At 33.6% G+C, this 19,611-nt stretch overlaps 1 protein-coding gene across 1 annotated transcript; it reads left to right on the top strand.

Annotated features, from left to right (window-relative positions):
• The first annotated feature begins 10,290 nt into the window (after window positions 1-10,290).
• Window positions 10,291-13,477, top strand: LOC129880694 (glucose-6-phosphate/phosphate translocator 1, chloroplastic-like). Its single transcript, XM_055954853.1, has 5 exons — window positions 10,291-11,136; window positions 11,253-11,475; window positions 11,714-11,936; window positions 12,617-12,830; window positions 13,095-13,477. The coding sequence occupies exons 1-5, from the start codon at window positions 10,603-10,605 to the stop codon at window positions 13,104-13,106; spliced, it is 1,206 nt and encodes a 401-aa protein (XP_055810828.1). The 5' UTR covers window positions 10,291-10,602; the 3' UTR covers window positions 13,107-13,477.
• The last annotated feature ends 6,134 nt before the right edge of the window (window positions 13,478-19,611 follow it).

The raw sequence follows: 19,611 nt of genomic DNA, 5'->3' as shown, positions 1-19,611 counted from the left end.
AGTGCAAGACTAATTCATTCCATTATGTATTTTTAATCTAATTATCACTAATAAGTGTTGCATTAAATCATATTATTATGTATTTTTAATCTAATTATCACTAATAAGTGGTGCACTAAATCATAATGGTGCACTAAATCATAATAGTGCACTAAATGATGATAATGATGACATTCTATTATTTTTTCATCTTTGTATGATTTTCTCTCCTATAAATAGAGAGGTCTTCTTTGTTTTAAAATGTAATATAAGAGAAGAAAAAATTGAGAGAGTTAAGTTTGTCTAAAAAAAGAAAGTTCTTATTAGTTGAAGGGAGGTGTTCTTTGTGTAGAGCTTTAAACTCAACTCTTGTCCAGAGTTTGTTGAGTTACATTTTTGTGATAAGGCTGTTGTATCCTGGAGGGGACAAGTCAAGAGGACTACTGCTGGACCAGTGAAACGATTTACTGCAGTGGGCTTGAATCTCCTTAAAGAGAGCGAGATATCCGCGCCTCAGCCAAGAAGTGAAGTTAATTTCTTCATTTTATTTTTTAATTGTAATTTGTAATTTTGTAATTTCACCAACAATTTTAAGGAGATTCAATATGGCTATAATTGAAAAATCCACGGATATCAACATAGGAGATCTAAACAAGCCATTTCGGTTCAATGGTAATCATTTCAAGAGATGGAAGGGTAAAATACTTTTCTACTTAAGTCTTCTCAATGTTTCATATGTGTTAACTCAAAAAAAATCTAATAAAGTTGACATCCTCTTCATGGATAATGATGAACTTATTTCTCATCAAGAGAAAGTGGAAAAGTACAATAATGATTCCTACAAGTGTTGGTATTATATTCTTAATTGTCTATCTAATAATTTTTATGATTATTATGATAGAACTTACTCTAGTGTAAAGAAAATATGGAAAGCATTACAGAGTAAATATGATACCGAAGAAGCTGGAGCAAAAAAATATGCTGCTAGTCGATTTTTTCGTTTCCAAATGGTGAATGACAAATCAGTGATAGACTAAGCTCAAGATTTTATAATGATCGTTGGAGAGCTCAGGTCCGAGGAAGTCAAAATTGGAGACAACCTTATTGTTTGTGGCATAATAGATAAACTTCCACCTTCATGGAAGGAGTTTCAAAAAACTATGCGCCACAAACATAAGGAAACCTCTCTTGAGACTTTGATCATGAAAATACACATGGAAGAGGAGGCAAGGGGCCAAGATGTACTTTTACAAAATGAAGAGAGCAATATCACAACGAAGGTAAATTTAGTTACTTCAAAATATGCTACTCCTGAATCTAACAAAAATACCTCTTTGAAGCCTAAGAAGAAAAAGTTCAAGAAAAATAATGGTAGACTTCCCAAGAAAAATAATGATGAAAATAGCCAAGCACAAAATCAACAAGTTTATGATAAAGGACCGTGCTTTGTCTGTGGCAAGAGTGGGCATATTGCTCGATTTTGCAGATACCGGAAACGTGGTCCTATACCTCAGGCAAACGTTACCGAAGAGCCTTTTGTGGCAATGATTACAGACATAAACATGGTTGAGAATGTTGATGGATGGTGGGCTGATTCTGGTGCAAACCGTCATGCCTGTTATGACAAAGATTGGTTTAAAAAATATACTTCTTTTGGAGAGCCCAAAACCATCATGCTCGGTGATTCTCATACTACTCAAGTGCTTGGAACGGGAGATGTCGAATTGTGTTTTACCTCTGGAAGGATGTTAACTTTGAAAGATGTACTTTATACTCCTTCCATGAGAAAAAACTTGATGTCTAGTTTTCTTCTTAATAAAGCAGGCTTTAAACAAATTATTGAATCTGATCAATATGTAATTGTGAAAAAAGGTATTTTTTTGGGAATGGGGTATGCTTGTGATGGGATGTTTAAACTGAATGTTGAAATGAATAAAATTTCTACTTCTGTTTACATGCTTTCTTCTACTAATTTTTGGCATGCTCGTTTGTGTCATATTAATGATCGTTATGTTGGAATCATGAGTAATTTAGGATTAATCCCAGTGATTAAAAAGAATTTTGAAAAGTGTGAAGCTTGTAGTAAAGCAAAAATCACTAAAAGGCCTCATTTTAAAGTTGAAAGAAAAACTGATTTATCAGAATTAGTTCACACTGATATTTATGAACTTGGAGGAATTTTAACTCGTGGAGAAAATAGATATTTTATCACTTTCATTGATGATTTTTCTAAGTTTACATATGTTTACTTAATGAAAAATAAAAGTGATGCTTTTGAAAATTTTAAATTTTTTCTCCATGAGGTTGAAAATCAGTTTGGAAAGAAAATAAAAAGAATTAGAAGTGATAGAGGCTGTGAATATGAGTCAAATGAGTTTAATTCTTTTGTTAGATTATTGAGAATAATTAATGAAACTACTACTCCTTATTCTCCTTCATCTAATGGTGTAGCGGAAAGAAAAAATAGAACTTTGGTTGAATTGACTAATGCCATGCTTATTGAGTCAAATGCACCTTTGAATTTTTGGGGTGAAGCTATTTTGACTGCGTGTTATGTGTTAAATCGAGTGCCTCATAAAAAGACTAAACTAACACCTTTTGAGTTGTGGAAAGGTCACAAGCCAAATTTGGGATATCTAAGAGTTTGGGGTTGTCTAGCCTTTGTGAGGCTTATGGATCCCAAAGTTACAAAATTGGGTAAGAAAGTTACTACTTGTGCTCTTCTTGGTTATGCTTCAAATAGTACAGCCTATAGATTTTTTAATCTTGAAGATAATATTGTAATAGAATCAGGTGATGCTATTTTTCATGAAAATAAATTTCCTTTTGATTCTAAAAATAGTGGGGGTCAAAGAATTGAACAAAATATTTTATCACTACCTAGTTCTTCTTCTTCCATTTTAAAAAATAAAGAAATTAATGATTTTGAGTTAAGAAGAAGTAAAAGAGCTAGAGTAGAAAAAGATTTTGGGCCTGATTTTTATGTTTTTAATGTTGGAGATGACCCTTTCCCTTTACAAGCAGCTTTATCTTCGCATGATTCTATTTTTTGGAAAGAGGCTATAAATGATGAAATGGAATCACTAATTTCTAATAAAACTTGGAAGTTAGTTGATTTACCACCAGGTTGTAAAACAATTGGTTGCAAATGGGTCTTATGAAAAAAGTTAAAGCCAGATGGATCAATCGATAAATATAAGGCTAGACTAGTTGCTAAAGGATTTAAGCAACTAGAAGGCCTAGAGTTTTTTGATATTTTTTCTCCGGTTACAAGAATTACATCCATTAGACTTTTAATTGTTATGGCTGCAATTTTTGATTTGCATATTCATCAAATGGATGTAAAAACTGCTTTTTTAAATAGAGACCTTAATGAAGAAATTTATATGGAACAACCTGAAGGTTTTGTTGAAGCAGGCCAAGAAAGCAAAGTATGTAAACTTACTAAATCCCTATATGGCTTGAAACAGGCACCAAAGCAATGGCATGAAAAGTTTGATTCTTGCATGATTGAAAATGATTTTAAAACAAATGAGTGTGATAAGTGTATATATCATAAGTCTTGGAATAATACACATGTTATTATTTGTCTATATGTTGATGATTTATTGATCTTTGGCTCGAATATGAATGTTATTGATGATACTAAGAACATTCTTATAAGCCATTTTGATATGAAAGATCTTGGTGAGGCAAATTTTATTCTGGGAATAAAAATTACTAGAACATGTGATGGAATTTTCCTTGACCAGTCACATTATGTTGAGAAATTTTTTAAAAAATATAACTTTCTTGATTGCAAGCATGTTTTAACTCCTTTTGATTCAAGTGTACACTTGCTTTCTGTTCAAAGTGAAAATGATGTGATAAATCAAAAGGAATATGCTAGCGTAATTGGAAGTTTGAGATATGTGACTGATTGCACAAGGCCTGATATTGCATATGCAGTAGGAGTACTTAGCAGGTTTACTAGCAAGCCAGGTAATGAACATTGACATGCTATAATAAGAGTTATGAGATATTTAATTGGAACAAAAACTTGTGGTTTGTTCTATAAAAAATATCCTGCTGTACTTGAAGGCTTTTCTGATGCAGATTGGAACACTCTAGCAGGTGATTCCTTCTCTACCACTGGTTACATTTTTACATTGGGTGGTGGTGCTGTTTGTTGGAAATCAAAAAAATAAACTATAATTGCTAACTCTACCATGGAGGCTGAACTAATTGCTTTAGCTTCATCTAGTGAGGAAGCGAATTGGTTAAGAGATTTATTATTTAAAATACCTTATTTTGAAAAACCAATTCCTCCAATTTTAATTCATTGTGATAGCACTGCAGCAATTGGTAGAGTTCAAAATCGTTATTACAATGGTAAATCCAGACTTATAAGGAGGAAACACAGTAATGTAAGATCGTATTTGACAAGTGGTACCATTAATGTTGATTATGTCAAATCTTGTGAAAATTTTGCAGATCTTCTTACTAAGGCCTTAACAAGAGAAAAGGTATGGAGCACATCGAGGGGAATGAGATTGAAGCCTATAAATCCATGATTCATATATGAGGAAACCCAACCTGGAGACTAGAGATCCTATAACCACGTTCAATGGGAAAAACGAATTATATGATGACTTGTTGTGAAAAAATGCACTATTTTTTATTACCTCCCTATGATGTGAGTGCATTGTTTCCTGTAGTGAATTGTTGAGGTTGAGTTTTTTTTTAAAAAAAACTCTTAATGAAAATCTGTAGCCCGTATGAGTGGAGTGTTAAACTTACAGGAGCACTCTCGACAGATTTCACCTATGTGAGTGTGGAAGTAGGCCGCTTCCTATGAGAATTGGGCTTATTCTCAAAAGCACTCATAAAACCGGGATAGCACAAGGCCGTAATGTGCTGGCTTATAAAGCTCGTGACAACACCTTGATTACTATGTGTGAGCAGTAATATTTTATGTCCCTTAAGCAGTCATAGTTCAAGTCTGAGACCACTACGACTCTAGAGTAAAAGTTATTATTTCACTAAGTGGAGGTTCAATGCAAAGCACACCTTCATTATGTATAGTAATCTTCCTTCAATTGATAAACTCTCTTATATAATATTAAAATGAGTGGGGGATTGTAAGTGTTTAAGCATTTTAATATCAATATTATGTGATATTAATTGCATAAGTGACATATGTTATTATTCTCTCTTTAGTGCATAAAAATGTCTTCCATTATCATCTTTATTTAGTGCAAGACTAATTCATTCCATTATGTATTTTTAATCTAATTATCACTAATAAGTGTTGCATTAAATCATATTATTATGTATTTTTAATCTAATTATCACTAATAAGTGGTGCACTAAATCATAATGGTGCACTAAATCATAATAGTGCACTAAATGATGATAATGATGACATTCTATTATGTTTTCATCTTTGTATAATTTTCTCTCCTATAAATAGAGAGGTCTTCTTTGTTTTGAAATGTAATATAAGAGAAGAAAAAATTGAGAGAGTTAAGTTTGTCTAAAAAAGAGAGTTCTTATTAGTTGAAGGGAGGTGTTCTTTGTGTAGAGCTTTAAACTCAACTCTTGTCCAGAGTTTGTTGAGTTACATTTTTGTGATAAGGCTGTTGTATCCCGGAGGGGACAAGTCAAGAGGACTACTGCTGGACCAGTGAAACGATTTACTGCAGTGGGCTTGAATCTCCTTAAAGAGAGCGAGATATCCGCGCCTCAGCAAGAAGTGAAGTTAATTTCTTCATTTTATTTATTAGTTGTAATTTATAATCTTGTAATTTCACCAACAATTTCCAATGAAAATTTTGTGTACCAGAAGTCTAGTGTCAAAAGGACAAAAAGAAAAAAAGAAAAGGAAAACACATAATAAAAATGTAGAAAACATGGACAATATGTAATTTGCTTTACCAAGCTATTGTTAATTTTCAATAATTGTGATTGTACTTCTCAATTGCCTTATACAAGACTTTACACTGGATTGATTGTAGTATGGATGCCCCGTGCCTGTGAGTCTCATTTACAATTACAAATCCACAATACATCCAAATTTGGTTGGATAATTGAAAAACAAATGTATATTATTATGGGTTGGGGAGTCATACCCTTGATTTCTATAAGGTATCTAATGTATGAAATTAATTAAGTTATAAGAAGAGTAAGTAAAATACAGAAAGTAAATAAATAAGAAGAGGAGAGGAAAAACAATAAATTTTAAAATTTTGATTTTTCTCTATCTCTCTGCATTGTTTACACTGCCTTATTTATAGGCAGAAGGACAATAATTGAAGGGGGACAAGAATGCATGGAATCCACCCATTGAATATTTTGGCATTTGATTTGTTATTTTCTGTAAGTGGACGATCTTCTGGACCTCCTCCTCACATATGTGGGTTAGTGGATCAAACTGAGATAGTGATAAAACTTTCTGCGCAATTTCTCTTTTGGGTTTCTTTTTCTCTCTCCCTAATGGCGAGAAAGTTGTTTCATTAAACCGACAACTACAAATCGAGCAGTAAATAAGTCTTCTGTAAATGGTTCAAGGTAGCGAATTATAGAGGGTGAGTCAAACCCAACATATATGTCCAACCTTCTTTAAGGGCTCATCTTTGTACATTGTGGTGGTGATACAGGCATATATACCGCAATACTAAAAATTCATAGATGGGGTATATTTGGCTCATGACCAAATACTAATTATGACGGAGAGTATTTATTATAATTTATCGATCGGAGATGTACAAGTGTTGCTGCATGTAAGATAGCATAACCCCAAACAGTGATCGGCAATTTTGTTTTCATAAGTAGTTGTCTTGTTATCAATTGTAGAAGCTTAATAAATGACTCTGCAAGGCCATTTTGTGTATGAACATGAGCAACAAGATGTTCAATTTTTATCCCAATTGATAAGCAATAATCATCAAAAGCTTGGAATGTAAATTCTCCAACATTATCAAAGCGAATAGCCTTAATTGGATAATCTGAGAATTGGGCCCTTAATCTTATTATTTGTGCTAACAACTTTACAAACACCAAGTTGCGAGATAATAAGAGGCACACATGAGACCATATAGATGATGCACATATTAGGACCATAAAATATCTAAATAATTCACTAGGTGGATGAATAGGTCCACATATATCCCCATGTATATGCTCTAAAAGGACAGGAGATTCGATACCAACCTTCAGGGTTGATGGTCTGCCAATTAATTTGCCTTGATAACAAGCAACACATGAAAATTCATCATTCGTAAGAATCTTCAGATTCTTTAACGGATGTCCAGTTGAATTTTTAAGAATTCATCTTATGATTAATGATTCAGAATGACCTATTCGATCATGCCATAACACAAATATATTTCGATCAGTAAGCTTCCGATTTATGATCAAATGTGATTCAATTGCACTAATTTTTGCATAATATAACCAGACGACAAAGTTGGTAATTTTTTTAAAATATATTTTTGGTCTAAGATACTCTTGGTTATACCAAGGTATTCAGTATTTATTTCATTTAGTGTTTCAACATGATATTCATTTCTGTGAATATCTTTAAAACTTAACAAGTTTCTTGGGAATTTAGAAGAGAATAGTACATCTTCTATAACAATCTTTATGTCCTTGGACAGAAATATAGTAGCTCTTCCGGAGCGTTCAATGATTTTTTAATTACCAGAAATTATAGTAACATTTGCTTTTCTTCTAAGAAAGTAGGAAAAATATTTTTCGTTTTTAAAAATGGCGTGAAATATTTTTCGTTTTTAAAAATGACATGAGTCATTTCACTATCAATTATATAAATATCCTCGTGATTGATCATTGATCCAAATAAAATTTGAGGCATATCCATATTTTTTTTCAAAAAGAAATAAAGTAAATATTATAATTAAAATATGGCTCATTATACAAATTTTATTTATTTACATGAATTAAAAAAATATAAACATATTATTTAGTACAGATAAATAAAAAAAATTATTTAAATATTATTAGGATTATCAATATTCATATTTCCTTCTGAGAAATTGAAGAAATCAGCTACATCCAGATGTATAGGCTCAATATTATCTTCAGAAATAAAGTTTGTCTCTGAATTATTTTCTTTCCTCTTCAAGGATGTCTGATATAGCTGAACCAGATGTTTTGATGATCGACAGGTCCGTGATCAGTGCCCCAAACCTCCACATCTATGACATATACTTTTTGAATTTTTCTTTGGTATAGGTTCTTGCTTTTCACTCTTCTTTTTAAATTGCTAATCCTTTCTCGGTGTCAGACGAACATCATGATTATAATTTTTTCTTCGACCACGACCACAACTGGATCCATGACCTCTTTCTCATTGGTTATAGTTTGTCTGATTCAATTCAGGGAGTGACAAAGAACCAACGGGCCGACTATCATGATTTTTCATTGACAGTTCGTTATGACGTTTAACAATAACAAAGTGAGAAAGTAATTCAGAATATTTTTTAAGACCCTTTTCGTGATATCGCTGCAGGAGCATAATCGCGGGTGTAAATGTGAAGTATGATTTTTTAAGTTTTTCTTGCTCAGTGATTTCTTCTCCACATAAATTTAACTGTGTTATAATTCTAAACAAGACAAAATTATATTCAGTTATATTTTTAAAATTCATTAATCTCAAATTGAGCCAATAATGACATGCTTGTGGAAAGATGACCAACTTCAGGTGATCATATCTTTCTTTTAGATTCTTCCACAGTTTAAGGGGGTCTTTTAATGTGAGGTACTGTATTTTTAACCCCTCATCAAAATGGTGGCGGAGAAATATCATGGCTTTGGCATGGTCTTGACTAGATGTCATATTGTCATCTTTGATGGTGTCTGTCAAACCCATCGATTCTAGGTGTATTTCGATATTTAGTGCCCATCATGAGTAATCTTTTCCAGATATATCAAGAGCAACAAATTCAAGTTTAGAAATATTCGACATTTTAAGAAAATAAAATTCTTACCCTTTTGTTATCTTTTTAAAATAGCTCAAAGTGATGGAGACTTGTGCTGATAACGTGTTATGAAATTAATTAAGTTATAAGAAGAGTAAGAAAAATACAGAAAACAAATAAATAAGAAGAGGTGAGGAAGAACAATAACTTTTGAAACTTTGATTTTTCTCTATCTCTCTGCATTGTTTACACTGCCTTATTTATAGGTAGAAGGACAATAATTGGGGGGGGGGGGGGGGCAAAAATGTATGGCATCCACCCACTGAATATTTTAACATCTAAAGTTTTATTACACATACTTGGAACCCCAAAAAATAAATTTTAGAGTGAATGTACAACAACATACTTAATATATAATTCCACAAGTAAAGTCTGATTAGAAAATGATATACACATGTCTTACCCCTACATTTATAGCACATTTGTTCATATACCTCATAAATACGTAAAACCGTGAAAAACAAAAGAAAGAGAGAAACATATACACTAGTAACAATACAAATTTTCCTTTTAGGGATGATATTTATTGCTGCAAAAACAAGTACCGGCAATTAAGTTTATATCATTACATCTAGAGTTACAAAAGTCTATTACGACATTTATATAGAGTGTTGATTATAAATAATCATATTTATTATTGTCGCTAAATCTTTTATTTGTTGCAGTGATAGACATACAAAAATGCTTAAATATAGTAAAGATGCAGTTTAAAAAAACCCTATAAGGTCAAAAACTCCCAACTCAATTTTGTGCTCAAGTAAAATGATGTGAATATTCCAAGGAACTTTGCATTGTAACTCCAATTTTGTTTACCATTAGCCTTTGAGACAAGAAAAGGCCAAGAACCCAATTCAACTTGTGCTCAAGTTCAAGTGACACATTAGAATTTGCTAAGAAAGTCCGCATTTGTAACACTAGACATTTACCTCTGTCTTTTGCAATATGTATATGGACAGCACTTTTGCAACTAGCCTTCACAGCCGTGAGAGGAACATACCTTGACCCCACACATACTTGAGTGTCCATCAGAAAATTACGTGTAGTTAGGTGAAGTTTTTTTTTTTTATGTAAATATATATTAGGTGAAGTTTTTTTTTTTTTTAATGTATATATATATTATATATTGACACCAGGTGCGTATCTAGGAGGTTGGGAGGGTGCTCATCCGAACCCTTTCGATAAAAAATTATATTGTATATATAAGGTGTTTTTTAAAAATTCTTATTATATATATAGAGAGAGATATTTTGAATCCATTAGATACAAAACAAGATGTGATTTAATGGTTTAAATAGTTTAAATTTTTTCTAGAGGTTCCATATTGAAATCCTGGGTACATTTTTATTTTTCGAACGCCTAAGTGAAATGTTATATCTGTCACTGATTGACACCCCTAGCTTCTTCCTAAATTTATTTTTTTATATTTTGACACCGTGCAAGTTTTGTCTCTATCACTGCTCCTCCCAAACAGACCTCTTCCATCACCTTTAAGAAATACTACTATAAATTCAAGCCCCTAAAGTGCATTTCATTGTATAGTAAGAATTCTTGAACTAAAGTACTACTAATATTGGCCTCACTAGTCTTTTGGCGATAGTAGCAAGATACTTGTTATAGTACTACATTTCAAATTTAAACTGTAATAATGGTCTTCTCTGCTGGACAATCTTATGCAGTTTCAACAAATTTTGATCCCTTGCAACAAAATATATGGGGTTCTAAGCCTCATATTTCATCATTTTCCATCAAAGAGATCAACTTTAAACAATGTGATAAGCCCACCATCTTGTCCAAAAAATCTCTATACATTTCAGCAGTACTAAGTGGATTTAAACATGCTGATGAATCAAAAGTGTCCAAATCTAGGGACCCTTTAGTCCAATGCAATGCATATGAGGCTAGTCGGCCGCAATCGATACCAATCAGCATCGAGTTTGGCCAAGGAGCTCAGGCTGCTGCTGCTCAGAAGCTCAAGATTGGGTTCTATTTTGCAACATGGTGGACTTTGAATGTTGTTTTCAATATTTACAACAAGAAGGTTTTGAATGCCTTCCCATTTCCATGGCTTACTTCTACTCTTTCTCTGGCTGCTGGCTCTCTTATGATGTTGGTTTCATGGACTACGAAGATTGCTGAAACTCCAAAGACTGACTTTGATTTCTGGAAAGCCTTGTTTCCTGTAAGTAAAATGATGAATCTTTAACTTCATCATTTTTTTCTCCTTTCAAAAGTTCCTTTTTTTCTTAGACAGTGAAACTCGAGTTCTGTTCTTTCTGTTCTGTTTTTTGCTTTTAGGTTGCTGTGGCTCACACAATTGGTCATGTGGCTGCAACAGTGAGCATGTCAAAAGTTGCAGTTTCATTCACTCACATTATCAAGAGTGGAGAGCCTGCTTTCAGTGTTTTGGTTTCAAGATTGTTAGGTGAAACTTTCCCATTGTCAGTGTACCTTTCACTTTTGCCAATAATTGGTGGTTGTGGACTTGCTGCTATTACTGAACTCAACTTCAATCTAATAGGTAAGAAGAAAATGCATGTTTGAACAAGACTTTTTGAATCTTGTAAAAATATGCAGAATGTATCAAAATGTATCTTAATCTTATAATTTTAAACATGTCACGTGGAAAGTTTAAATTAAAGAGTTGTCAAGAAAGTAAGACAAACAAACTGAAATGGAGTCCAATTTTATATCTTAGTCTGTATTGTTTATGCTAATAACATTTATAATTATGCAATCTTTAATCTTGATAACTGCAGGCTTTATGGGGGCAATGATATCAAACTTGGCATTTGTATTTAGAAATATATTCTCAAAGAAAGGTATGAAAGGGAAGTCAGTTGGAGGGATGAATTACTATGCTTGTCTCTCAATGATGTCTCTTTTGATTTTAACTCCTTTTGCTATTGCTGTGGAGGGTCCACAAGTATGGGCACTTGGATGGCAGAATGCAGTCTCCCAAATTGGCCCAAATTTTATATGGTAAGTACATATATAGTTCTTGAAATAACTGCCCTTTGGCTAATTGCCGAAAGATCCGGGAGTCGTTTGGTGTGACGTACACGGTATAATAATTTCAGGGATAAAATGTATGATTATTTTATCTTGTGTTTGGTTGGAAGTATTATAGAGTCCTGAAATTATTTATTCCATCATTTATACCTTAGTGATGGAATAAGTTATATCATATACATGATGGAATAACTTATTCCAATATAACTTATCTTGGATAATTAATCCCGAAATAACTTGTTTCCAACCAAACAACTTGCTTTTCTTTGGAAAAGCAAAAAACAAGTATGTCATGTCACATGTTTCTTTTTGGACTCATGCTCATAGTTTATATATTTCTTTTGTGGTTCTGGTTTGCATAGTAAAAGTGGTCCAAGAACTTCTAAGATCTTAAAAAAATTCTATCTCCTAAAGAAAAAATGGCAGTCTGGTACACAAAATATCATACGTTAGGAGGGTCGGAAAAGGATTGCATCCTAAGGGTTTGATATAGACAGTCTACCCTAATATAAGTATTAGTAATTTCTTTCATGGCTTGAACCGATGACGTATACCGTTGCTCCAACGCTCAACGTTAGGAGGAAAAAGTGAAAACAGAAGATTTTCAAGATTCTATAAACTGAATTCTTATGTGATTGCTCTTTTTTTAGGTGGCTGGTGGCCCAAAGTGTGTTCTATCACTTGTACAATCAAGTCTCCTACATGTCCCTAAATGAGATCTCCCCATTGACATTTAGCATTGGTAACACAATGAAGAGAATTTCTGTCATAGTCTCATCCATCATCATCTTTCAAATTCCAATTCAACCAATCAATGCTCTTGGTGCTGCCATTGCAATCATGGGAACTTTCCTCTACTCACAGGTAAAAAAATTATTTTCTTCAAAAAAATATTGAATTTGATATTGTCAATGTAATATTTTTTAAAAATATTTTACTTGGGGACCAATAAAGATCCAACCAAATAATCAATCTAGCATATGGACAACTTGCTACTTATTTTCACCCATGCTTAGACAACTATAAAGATTGTGACCACTCAAACAAACAACAAATTAAAGAATCTTTGCTTCACTTCTGAAGAATAGACCATTTTGAGCTAAATTTGTTGTTATGGTTTTCTTGCAGGCTAAACAGTAACCGGAATTCGGTGTGGTATATGAAAAGAAAAAGGAGGGACTTACACTTGCTTTAATTTCAGGGAAGCAAAAGATATTATCATGTTATCAATTTGTGACTACTAGCAATACTGTTTTTTTCCCTAGCAAATGACTGGAGGCATGGCAGAATGGATGTGGAAAATGGGAAGTCTCAGTGGTTCATGACAGAGACAAAAGAGTCTTGAGTGAATGAATGTGCCTTTTGAGTTATTGAAATGTCAAGAAAACCAAAAAAAATGCCTCTTCCTAGATGCAATTCCCATCAAAGAATTTGTATTGACCTTTATGCTGTGAATTAATATGAATATATTGTATGCGTTTGTGTGAAATGGTAAAGTTTGGTTTTCTCTATTTCATATTCAGAATGTTAAGATTGATGTCTGACAAAATTTGTGAACAATTGAACAACATAGACAAGATTTACAAATTTAACAAAACCGCAAATAACTCCCACAATAGGCATTAATCAACTTTAGATCTTTGGAAGGTAAAATGAATTGCTGACACCAATAAATCTGAATTCTACAGATGACAGATTGAATCATGTGTGTTCTGCCTATATAGGAAAACTTTTTTGCAGTCCATGAAATTATCCTAGCAATGATTTTATCGGTGGTTGCCACCGGAGTAAAGAAAGCTTTTTTGTGGGCAAGTGAATGTCCAAATATTTAAAATGAATCCCCCCAAGATCAAAGCCGAGGATTTGAGTGACCAATTTTTGTTTAGCTTGTGACATTCCTCCACAGTAACTTTTTCCAAAATTGGATAGTATCCAGAAGCCTCTGAGAATTGTTTGAAACACTAATTCATGGCACTTATAGATAATAGATCAACCCTAGCAAAGAACAACAAATCATTTGCAAAGCAAAGACGTGTGATGCCTGCTCTTAAATATTTTGGGTGAAAATGAAAAGTCTTTATTATCAGTTAGACCTTTCGAATTTCTGCTTAGGTATTCCATTGCGGTAGCAAATAACAATAGGGAGATGAAATCCCCCTGCCTCAGGCCTTTAGCAATATTAAATGAAATAGATGTTTTTCCACTAACTATCATGTGACAATTCATAGTTTATACACATTCAAATATCCAAGTAGTGAACTGTCCAAGAAAGATCAATCCTTCCATGACCTGCTGTAAGTAGATTCATTCGACTAAAACATAGACTTTTCGAATCTCTATGAAAGTTAACAGAACTTATGATTTTATTATATCAACATTACATGTATATATACAATAGCAAGAACCTCTACCAAAGGTAAGAAAATATCCTACAGATTTCTCCTATGGTTCTTACAGATATCTCCTACGATTCAGCTAACTATATAAGGAAATATCATATTTACAATATTCTATCACCTCCTCCTCAAGTTGGAGTATATATATTGATCATGCCCGGCTTGTTACACAAATAGTTAACTCGAGCTCCATTCAACGCCTTTGTGAACAAATCAGCTAGTTGCTTCCTGTCTTCACATAGCTCGCGGAAATCAAATTTTCTTGAATCTTTTCACGAATAAAATGACATTCCACCTCGATATGCATTGTTATTTCATGATAAACTAGATTTGAGGCAATATGAAGGGTAGCTTAATTATCACACCAAAGTTTCGCTGGTGTGGGATACTTCAACCCAACTTCACTTAAGAGGTGATGTATCCACATAATCTCATATGTGGATTGTGCCATAGCTCTATACTCAGATTATGCACTAGATTGAGATACAACATTTTGTTTCTTACTTCTCCATGATACTAAATTTCCACCCATAAAGACACAGTAGCTAGTAGTAGACCTTCTATCAATTTTGGATCCAACCCAATTAGCATCTGCAAAACACTCAATGCGAGTATATCCATTGTTGCTATATACTATGCCAAGTCCAGGGGCGCCTTTCAAGTAACATAATATTTGTTCCAAAGTTACCCAATGTTTAACTGTAGGCGTGGACATGAACTGACTAACAACACTTACTGCAAAAGCAATATCTGGACGAGTTATAGTGAGATAGTTTAATTTCCCAACTAATCTCATGTATCTTTCTAGATCATCGAAAGGATCACCATCACCATTTGTTAGCTGCATATTGGGAACTATTCGAGTACTACAAGACTTTGCTGCTGAATTTCCAGTTTCCTCAAGAAGGTCTAGGATATACTTCCTTTGAGATAGAAATATTCTCTTTTGCTCCTACTTACTTCTATTCCTAAAAAGTATTTCAATTGTCCCTAAATCTTTCGTTTGAAACGTAGAATGCAATAATGGTTTGAGAGAAGATATTCCTGCATAATCACTCCTGGTGATGACAATGTCATCAACATATACAACAGGAAGAATAATGTCAACTATTGATTGTCTGTAGAAGACCGAATGATCACATTTTCTCTTTGTAAGCCCAAACTTATGAACTACCTCACTAAATTTCCCAAACCAAGCACTTGGACTTTATCTTAGACCATACAAGGATTTCTTCAGGTGACAAACTTTCTTATTCTCCCCCTGAGCAACAAACTCAGGTGATTTCTCCATATACACTTCTTCTTGAAGATCATCATGAATAAATGCATTCTTGATATCCAACTAATGAAGCAACCAATTTTGAGAAGCAATAGAGAGATAAACAAGCGGACAAAAGTAAGTTTGGCCATTGGAGAAAAAGTATCAGAATAATCCACCTCATAAGTCTGAGCACATCCTCTAGCCACCAGTATGGCTTTAAGCCTAGCCACAGAACCATCAAGATTCACTTTGACCATAAAAACCCATTTACATCCCACTGCCTTCTTCCCTTCTGGTAAGTCCACCAAATCCCAAGTGTGATTTTCATCCAAATCTCCTCGAGCATTGTATCATACCACTCAGGGTGACTCAAAGCTTTTCGAACTATTTTGGGTACAAAGATAGAATCTAGAGAAGAAATCAAACAACAAGATGTGGGAGACAAGTGGTCATTTGAGATAAAATTAGCAATGAAATAAATTGATTTACACTCACACTTACCTTTTGAAGAGCAATGGGAATGTCAAGATTTTCTGTTGTAGAGGGATTGACTAGAGGAGGATCTGATGATGAAAGAGTTGGTGTAGGGACATGTATCATTGGTCTCTTGTCGCCTGGAATAAACTTGAACTATCGACGACTTTGTTTGAGCAGGAGGAATAACAGAAGACACATTTTCAGTTGACTACTCAACACTACCAAGTACTTCCTTATGGTGTTCTAATCTCAATAGAGTAGTTATATAGATGAGCCATTCCTCTTCCTGTCCCTTAGTGGAAGAAGTGTCAGGAGAGAAAAAAATGATATGTTCTCAAAGATCATCACATCTATGGACACCATATATTTGTTAAGGGTTGGAGAGTAGCACCAATAACCCTTTTGTAAGTAAGAATATCCCAAAAAGACACTCTTCAAGGCCTTTGGATAACATGAGGTCGCACATCACGAACATAACAAGTACTCCCAAACAACCTTGGCTCTAATGAAAATAATGACTTATTAGGAAAGAGAATACCATAGGGAATATCACCATTAAGCATTGTAGATGACATGCGATTAATTAAAGAGCTAGTTGTGGATATCACATCCACCCAAAACACCCTAGGTGCCTTCATTTGGAATAGCAAAGCACGAGTAGTCTCAAGCAAATGTCTATTTTCTCTCTGCCTCACCATTTTGAGAAGGTGTAACACATGAAGATTGATAAAGAATACCATATTGATTCATGTAGTTCTGAAATGATGCTGATATGAATTCTTTAGCATTGTCACTCCTCAATACATGTACAGAAGCATTAAATTGTGTGTTAATCTCAGCACAAAACTTGGAGAAATAAGAGAACACTTCAGAATGATTTTTCATAAAGCAAATCCATGTCAATAGAGAAAAATCATCCACAAACGTAAAAGAATATTTAAAACCAACTTTAGACACAATAGGACGTGGCCCCCAAACATCTAAATGAACTAATTCGAAAGCAAAATAAGCCCGCTTATTATTTTTAGGACTTAACGAGCTTCTATTGTGTTTTGCAAAATGACAAGACTCGCAGTCTATTGAAGGTACATTATGAAACTAAGGACATAATTTCTTCAAAATTGGAAGAGAAGGATGTCCCAAATAACAATATGCTTCAAATGACGGAACGATACTTGAGCAAGCAACTGATGAAGGCACCCATTCATCAAGAATGTAAAGACCGTCTGATGATAATGTCCTTTACCAATAATTTACTTTGTTATAAGATCCCGAAAAAGACAATAATTATGAAATAATGAGATAAAACATTGTAGTTCTTTGGTAAGTTTACTCGCAGAAATTAGATTAAAGGCAAGACTAGGTAGTAAGTTTACTCATAAAAATTAGATTAAAGGCAAGACTAGGTATGTATGCCTAGCACAGAGGATAAAGTAATAGATGAAGTGGGGTTAATGGTCCAAGATTCCTTAACGGTATAACTAGACCCATCAGCTATGGTAACAGAGGATGGTACTTTATGTGACCAAAATTTAGAGATTATTTTGAGATTACCTATCATGTAATCTGTGGCACCCGAATCAATGATTTAGTTGCTTGAGGAGGAAATGAGACATTTGTTACCTGACTCAGTAAGGGCAGGGGCTGGAGCGATTCCATTCACTGATTCCTGATACTTTGTAAGTGTGGCATACTTATCGACAAAGATTGTAACAGTTAAGGGTGAACTAGAAGTGGCAACAACAGTGGCAGTCTAAGTATGTTGGTTGAGAGTTTGTAATTTCTAATAGTTTTTCTTTATGTGCCCAGGTTCCTTACAATAGAGACAAATATTGTCATTGTTCCATCTCCTATCATCATTGTCTCCTTCTTTGTTATTGTTCCATCTCCCAGCATTATTGTTGTAGTTCCACCTTTCTACATCATTGTTATGGTTCCATTTTCCTGCATCGTTGTTAAGATTTTATTTCCCTGCATCATTGTTATTGGTCCTTTTCCCTACATCATTGTTGTTGTTCCATCTCCATTCATTATTTCTTCCTCCTCCTCCTTTTGCAACAAGCACATTGGTCTGCTGATAGGATGGAGTACTCTCTGTGCGCAACATCCGACTAAAAACATCTTTGAGAGAAGTGATCTCAAAACTGAAGAGAATTTGTGATTTTGCAGTCTCAAACTCAAAGGAGAGTCCAGCTAAAAAACTCATTATCGCCATTTTATCCCTCTTTGCTTGCTGCACCTTGATATCTGTCTTGAATGGTAGAAGTACATTTAGTTCCACGTAGGTTTTCTTAAACTTCATGAAGTATGTATCATTGGCTTAGCTTCCTTCTCAGAACTATGGAAAGCCTTACAAAACTTCATAAATCTGAGATAAATTATCTTTGCCAGAATATAAATACTCCAAATAATCCATTAAAACTTTCATAAGCTCATAGTGATTAACCAAACCAACTATTTCATTATCAATAGAGATTTTATGATTTGCAAGAGTAGTCTAGCATCATCTCTAAGCCAAGCCATTTAAGCAACATCAGTTGGAGGATCTTAGATAAAATGGTCATCCTTTTCAACACTACGCAAGTAGACCCTAATTTTTCTACTCCGTTCTAAATAATTAGACCTATTTAATTTAAAATTTGTAATTTTGGATAATGCTGGAATAATTTCAGTCATGACAGATTTATCTTTAGACATTTTCACTAATGTTTAGAAAAGAAATTGATTAAGAAGAGCCATCAATAGTTTGACACAAAACTGGTTGATAAGAGCAATAAATCGACACTCGAACTGAACCAAGCAGTCACAGAAGCAAAGAAAAAAAACCCGGACCTTATCTGAATAGTGATTTAACGCCAGAAAACTATTTGAAAAGCGTTGGAGCTAATGAAACGATGCTGGGACAGCAAGCCTAGATGTGTTCTGCCAAACCCAAGAATCCAAAACCTTTTCCCAAGATGCTAGGAAAAGTTTCAATTTTTTTACACCAAGATCATGAGCTTTAGAGGATCTAATACCATGAAAGTTAACAGAATTTATGATTTTATTATATCAATATTACATGTACATACATACTAGAAAGAACCTCTACTAAAAGATAAGAAAATATCCTACAAATCCCTCCTATGATTCTTACAGATCTCTCCTACGATTAACTTAACTATATAAGGTAATATAATATTTACAATATCCTATCATAGTCTATTTTGATCATGCACCTAGGAAAGATGTATTTTCTTCTATATTCTTGAACCATCTCATATGAGCAATTAGATCAAGTTTTTTATTGCAAGGGATCAAGTCTTTGTTAATGTGTAAGGCCAACTAGGACCTCCTGATCAGTCATAGGAGCAATTAGATCATGTCTTTGTTAATGTGTTAGCATTATACTTGTTTGCATGACTACGCTGTATTATGTAGGTAAAGAGTGAGTAGATGATTCTATGAAGTTCTTATAGAACTTAATGATTTCTTCTTTAATATCTTCTAGCACAATAAATCTTGTTTCATA

The sequence above is a fragment of the Solanum dulcamara genome, chromosome 2 (assembly GCF_947179165.1).
Source record: "Solanum dulcamara chromosome 2, daSolDulc1.2, whole genome shotgun sequence".
NCBI lineage: Eukaryota > Viridiplantae > Streptophyta > Magnoliopsida > Solanales > Solanaceae > Solanum > Solanum dulcamara.
Note: the sequence above shows the minus strand (reverse complement) of the source record. Positions and strands in the feature narration are given on the sequence as shown.